Source organism: Triticum urartu, chromosome 7A, assembly GCF_056163025.1.
Source record: "Triticum urartu cultivar PI428250 chromosome 7A, HENAU_Tu73, whole genome shotgun sequence".
NCBI lineage: Eukaryota > Viridiplantae > Streptophyta > Magnoliopsida > Poales > Poaceae > Triticum > Triticum urartu.
Window position 1 is genome coordinate 672,154,868 of NC_141879.1, and position 7,018 is coordinate 672,161,885.

Sequence of the window (7,018 nt, forward strand, 5' to 3'; positions counted from 1 at the left end):
TTGAGATGAACACATTCTTGAACAAGTCATTGCCACATCTATGTATACAATTAAAGAAAGTGATTCATTTTTAAATCCTATCAGTAATGGCACGGTGTTCATGGTCAGGGCATTTGTTTTATATATTAAAGGTGTGCTACCAATACCAGTAAGCTAGAAGTATCAGATGAAAATATTTGACATGAATGATTAAAATGTTAGAACATTAGCTAGCACCTTGTTGCTACGAAAGAAACGAATTGGTGCGACCTAAAAGACTGAATAGTATTTTATTCAAACATGCACAATTTGTTAACTTTAGCACAGAGATCAGCTCTGTTTCTAATGGACGAGAACCATGAACTGTTACATACAAGGAAAATAAGTGATAGAAATGAAGCTTTCAACTTATTGGGATAAAAAAAGGCATGGTGAGACTAGTGGCTGCAGGAATGGACATATTTTTTCCTAAACTGAAGTACATGACTAATATCCAAAAGAAAGCTTATACAATCTTGACAAAAAATACTAGCATGGACTTGAATATTTTTTTGTCTTTCTTTCAGATGAAGAAAAATTTCTGTAAGACAGCACATCATTTTATTTGAACTGATTGACTAGAGCTGGTCCACACGAACGGCCCACCTCAAAGATCCTAAAATCTAGTTTGTGTTCAAGTAAGTGAGGAAGAAAACATATCAGAAGATAAGTTCAATGGTAGAAGAAGAAAACTGGATTAAGCTGGCATCAAGAACATTCACAAATATTCATGGTTGCTAGCACAAATAATTAGCAGAAAAATAGTAGTATTGACTCGCCTTAATTAAGATCTTTTAGTTCCATTTCGGTAAAATACATCCACCGCTTTTCCAGCTATGGGCTCCTTTTCAATTGATAAGGAAAGAAAATTGTGTGGTGAATAAAAGTGCATACAGCAAATTGCAAAAGGAGATATGACAGTAGAGAGAACTGAAACCTGGGAGACAAACATCCAGTAATTTTTCTAAATGATCAAACTCTGGCTAGCTCTAGCTGCTTCTTCCTCAACTGAACCTCCAACGACAATGCCGCTCCACTCCATCATTCCCCCTGTCTCTGTTCTGCATAAGAGATGCCTCCATGGGCCTCCTTCCTGGATGCAGGTAGAGTAAAAGACAACAGGCGCCCAAAGAATAACGGGCTGAAAACAAAAACCAATAAGGCAAGCGGGCCCGACAAACAAGGCTGGCTGTACAAATCTGGAGACAAATCGCGCGATCAGAAAATCAAGCCCCGATTGAGAACAGTCGACTGTTTTTAAGGAAAAATACCATTTTTTAACGCACACACCAATAATAATTAACCGCTGAACAAAATGATAAAATGTTTATACAAGTGAACTTGACATAACCTAACGGTCCATGATAAGGCAATGCATGACAAAGTGTACAAGCTTAGATTTGCAGGGAGCACTCTACGCCATTTACCGACAATTGATCAGGCCTGAAACTACTGTCCATCCCAGCTTTTAGCAGTTCACTCCACCATATCAGCAGCACCATCAGGCTCCCCGGTCTGAGTGTCGACAGCCCTCCGCTTCCTCGACTGCTGGGACCTGACAAATTCTTCAATGCGCAACTTGAGATCTGTATCTGGTATCAACATGTCTTGAGTGAGCTGGGAGCGGTTGAACGGATCAGTACTGTCACTGAGCAAATGCCGAACAATAACTGGTCGATCTACTGTGACCCGCGACGATGGTAGTATCACAGGATCATTCATCAGAGTATACTGGATCGGATCAAGAAATTCGTCTGGTATGTCCCCAAGGATAGCCTCAGCGTCCATGGCCTCAGCGGCAGCAGCTTTTGCTTTACCTGCAAGTTGCATAAACTCCTGTATGATTTGGGGGTCTACCCCAATCTTCCACAAAATATTAGTTGCGCTAGCAAACAACTGCTCACTGTATGACCTTCCGTCTTTTGAGATTGCAGCTGGGAAGACAGCTTCCTTATCACCCCTTGCAATGTGGACATAGATGGTAGCAATCTGTTTCAATAGCTGCTTCGGTTTGAACTCATACTTCTCTGGATCTTTTACAGTCAAGGATTTCCTCTGGGGACCAGCAAGCTGCAAGAGGAAGTAATTTAACATGCTCGCCACCCTTTCCACCATTTCTGGAAGAAGCAAAGGTGCTGGAATTTGTTCTGACGTGAAAGCAAGCATCCCAACATCCTCATTTGCGAGCTTCATATCAAATCGAGCAATATTCTCTGACTGATGAAACGCGCGCAACCGCTCCTCTCTTTCTTGAGCAGGCCTGCTATCCCATGCAACAGTATTAGCCATTTCAGCCTCTATTTCCTTTAGCTCAAGAATCCTTTTCAAACTCTCATCAAGAAGATAGATGCTATCATTGATAAGGAAGTTCAGAAAATTCAAGTAGACACCCTTTTCCTCTTCTTTAGCCATTTGTCTCCAAGCATTTCGATGACTGGGAACATCCCATAAATACTCAAGAAGCTCAGCAATGTTGTGCCGGATATTAAATTTGTCGAAGAACTGTGTATGGGAGCCAGTGAATTCAATATCCACATAAAGCTTCAGAAGATTCTTGACAAGATAATCGAGACATAGTTGGTGCCCCTCAAATAACGAGGCTGTGGATTTCAAGCCGCTTCTTTGTGGCATCCAGCTTTTCAAAACTTCAACCATCTTTGCTTTCAGGTAAGGATTTTTAATGTAAGAAGAGCTCGCCATGAACATGATGTTGAAATTGAGAAAATTATCCAATGGGAAGCCCTCCAGAGCTTTTGGAATTCTAGAGGTTAGAGCAAGTAAATCCATTGCATCATCAAGAAAATGCTCCGGTATGCAGGAAAATTCCATGGGGCATTCTGATGGCAAAGGCATCTTAAATCCCCCAACTAGGTCTACTGACCACAATATCATTAATCTGTAGAAAGATAGTGCACGCTGAAGAAAAGCACTGTCCCTTAGTATCTGAGATTCATAGCAGAACTGTTCTTGGGATAAGGCTGCAACTATCTTCTCCAAGCGTGTTATATCTTGCTCAAGCTGTGGTGAACTTCCTCCTTGATCTCTGATTGCTTTGTTTGCTTCCAAATCATCTTCACACCTTGCGAGTTCCTGAGAGATATGTTTAAGATCTGCCACAGCTTTCATCACTCCCAAGTTAAGTACCCTTGCCGTCATGAAAAAACATTCGCAAATAAATGAGAAATTCTCTTTATTTGCCTTCCCACTGGCATTATCTTGGCTCCAGCTCTCTATCCATGATGAGACTTCTTCTGAGGAGGCATTTACAGCGGTCAAGCTCTTGAAATCTACTCTTTTGTTGCAGAAGAGGTACTTGACATCAATCTTGCCCTTCATCGACTCCATTTTATCCAAAAAAGGCTCGCACAGACGGAGCATGACAGCACTGAGATTGACAAACATACCCGAACTTGCACATTTCAAAGGGTCCACACGCATGCCAGATCTTCCTGCATTTGTGTTTATCACCGCTGCCAGATATTCAAGGACCTTTTCTCGAGTATCCGAATTCTTAAGCAGCACTAGAAGAACATCCCTCAGCCCATCCTGCAAGCTATTCATAACATTCTGTATTGCTGCGAATGATGACAGTAAATCAGCCGGCCTGCGTGTAGATGCATCAGAGAAGCACTGTTGCCCAACATCAGGCTGGCTTGCGAATTCACGATCGGGAATAGCACTGACATGGAAGAAGGCCCCAAGCAAGCTGCAGATCTCCATGGTTCTTCCTTCCCCAATCAGCATGATTTGATTCTTAGGAATCCACTTGGGGTGCTGCACCAGAGCCTTGGCGCAGTTGGGGATCCCCACCAGCCGCTTCAGCACACGGAGAGGCCGCTGGAAGTCGCCCAGCGCCGATACCTTGTCGACGCTCTGCCTCAGGCGCTCGTACAGCTCGCCCATCACCGGCTCGACGGCGTCATAGTCGGCGTTCCCGAAGAGCTCGTCCAGGAAGCCCCCCGGCGGCGGGGCGCCGGGGGACGGGGCGGAGTCGAGCGGGTCGGCGGCCTCCGCGAGCAGGAAGACGAGCAGCTCGGCGGCGGGGTGGGGCGCGTTGGGGGGCGTCGGGAAGGTGTCCGGGTTCCCCGCGACGATGCGCGCGTAGGAGAGGATGAGGCCGCGGACGTGGGCGATGGACACCCTGAGCCGCGCCTGGAGCGCGGGGTCGCGGATGGTGGAGATCTTGCGGGCCTCGTCCGCGGCGCGGCCGAAGGCGGCGGCGAGGAACCGGAAGGGCGGCGGCGAGGCGTCGGGGAGGGAGAGGCGGTCGATGAGGAGGCGCTCGGCGGCGTCGCGGAGGGCGAGGAGGGGGCGCGACTCGGAGAGGAGCTCGGCGGCGGTGAGCTCGAGGTAGGGCACGGCGGGGTTGGGGGCGGACGGGGGCGCGAGGGAGACGAGGAGGATCTTGCGGAGGATGATGTCCTCGACCTCGTCCGGCGAGCGCTGCGGCCGCGACGGCGCCGGCGCGGACGGGGACGCCATGGGATCGGATGCGGCGGCGGCGGTTGCTGCTGCGTCGACTTCTACGGCGGACTCGCTGGGGTTTGGAGGGTTTGTTTTTTTCTTTTGACGGGAGGGGCTACGCCGACACGTTAGAAGCGTCCCGAAGGCCCCAGATTTTTCCACCAGATAAGCATCGACGCATACTTTACGCCAGGACCCAAGAGAAAACGAAAAATACAACCACGTCCCTGACTTTTGCAAAGAGAACCCCAAAACAGAGAAGGAAAAGGCGATCATGTCAAAACCAACTCCGGTGATATTCATGCATTGCATGGACTTTATCCGATTTCGAGTACCACCGGAGAGACCTCCTCACAGGAGGAGACTTTCGTTGCTGCTGATTGGGACTCGACCTGTTGTTATATACTGAGGCGTCGTGGTAGAGGGTCATGGGCACACCCTTGTAGCCCTCCAAATCCTTTGCCTTGGGCTTGGGCCTCGATGGCGGACTTAACTTCAAGGAGGCCTTCCGCCACAACATCCATGGAGTACCGAACAGCGGCAACCTAGCGGTTGGCAAGGGTGGGAGAGGCAACGGCTATGGCGGCACAAATCTTCTCCTTGGTGGCCTGATGGGTGGCTCCCCAATGGGGAACGGGAAGGGGAGGAAAGACATGGCGGAGGCGAGGTGAGGGGAGTGTGGCGGAGATGGGGGCCCTTGGTGATTCTAAAGCGGAGGACTCCATGAGAAACAGTGCGGGAAAGGGAGGGGTCTGGTTTTTTTGTGTGGGTCCGGCTGTCAATCCCACGTGACAGACAGTCTGGACTCCCCCGCTCCTCCCCCTTATTTGAAGCTGCAATAGAGGATATAAGGCGGTCCAGACCTAACTCAAGGAGCCCTTTGGATGGCTTTTTTTTCTCCGAACAATCCAGTTCAGGCATACGAGGAAGAAGTAGGGGGGGTGTCCGTTGGATGGGCTTTTTGGTTTGGAGGGAGAAGTAGGGGAGCCCGTTGGAGTTGCCTAATAGGATAACGAGTATTTTGGGGTGTAGTTCTTTGTTATAGTTTTTTGTATGTCAAACCTGGAGTTAAATGCATTCACAATCATTGAACATGTGGGGGACAAAATCATTTTTACATATCTAATGCTTCAAGCGCCACATAAGAAGTGTTAATGAGAAGTCATCAAACATTTTGTGGTATGCATCGATAATCAATGTTAATTCAGAATTAATTAGGGAATATCATGTAAAAGTAATTAAGGTTAGTTATCCGTGGCACGAACATGGTGAGTGCAACGTATAACGGTTGTATGTCTTAGGAACTAAACCTGGAATCACCCCACCAATGTGTTGGGGAACGTAGCATGCAATCTCAAAAAATTGATGTGCCTTTGGGGTGCCCCCCGCCCCCGTATATAAAGGAGGAGAGGGGAGGCTGGCCGGCCCTAGGGGCGTGCCAAGTGGGGGGAGTCCCACTAGGACTCCTAGTCCTAGTCGGCTCCCCCCTTCCTTCCAACGGAGAGGGAGAAGGAAAGGGGGGGCCGCGCCCCCCACCCCTTGTCCAATTCGGACTGATATGGGGGGCACCACCTCCTGTGGCCTACCTACTCCTCTCCACTACGGTCCATGAGGCCCATTAACTTTCCCGAGGGGTTCCGGTAACCTTCCGGTACTCCGAAAAATTCCCGAACCTCTTCGGAACCATTCTGGTGTCCGTACATAACCTTCCAATATATGAATCTTTACCTCTCGACCATTTAGAGACTCCTCATCATGTCTGTGATCTCATCCGGGACTCCGAACAAACTTTGATCACCAAAACACATAACTCATAATACAAATCGTCATCAAACGTTAAGCGTGCGGACCCTACGGGTTCAAGAACTATGTAGACATGACCGAGACACATCTCCGGTCAATAACCAATAGCGGAACCTGGATGCTCATATTGGTTCCTACATATTCTACGAAGATCTTTATCGGTCAAACCGCAATAACAACATACGTTATTTCCTTTGTCATCGGTATGTTACTTGCCTGAGATTCGATCGTGTATCATCATATTCGGGAGTTTATTAAACAGGGGTAGTTCATCAAATGACAACACATGTCTATGGTCAGAAAACTTAACTATCTTTGATTAACGAGCTAGTTAAGTAGAGGCATACTAGGGACACTTTGTTTTGTCTATGTATTCACACATGCACTAAGTTTCCAGTTAATACACTTCTAGCATGAATAATAAACATTTATCATGATATAAGGAAATATAAATAACAACTTTATCATTGCCTCTAGGGCATATTTCCTTCACAATGGACTTGGATTGTGCTACTACCCCTGTTTAATAAACTATCTTCCTCAAAAAAAGTGTCACATAAGAAATTGAAGCACTTGAAGGAAGAAATGGTAATAAGGAGGCGACAAGTGATAGCTCTAGTAATAAATCTAACCCGATTTATGCATGTAGTTGTTGGGATTTATCACAATAAGTGCAAAATTTGTACATACAAACTAACTGCACGAGCTCACATTTTATTGGAACATCTCCACA

At 47.1% G+C, this 7,018-nt stretch overlaps 1 protein-coding gene across 1 annotated transcript; it reads right to left on the minus strand.

Moving 5' to 3' along the window:
• Positions 1-1,311: 1,311 nt before the first annotated feature.
• LOC125520839 (U-box domain-containing protein) lies at positions 1,312-4,627 on the minus strand. Its single transcript, XM_087537939.1, has one exon. The coding sequence runs from the start codon at positions 4,498-4,500 to the stop codon at positions 1,495-1,497; it is 3,006 nt and encodes a 1,001-aa protein (XP_087394065.1). The 5' UTR covers positions 4,501-4,627; the 3' UTR covers positions 1,312-1,494.
• Between the last annotated feature and the right edge of the window lie 2,391 nt (positions 4,628-7,018).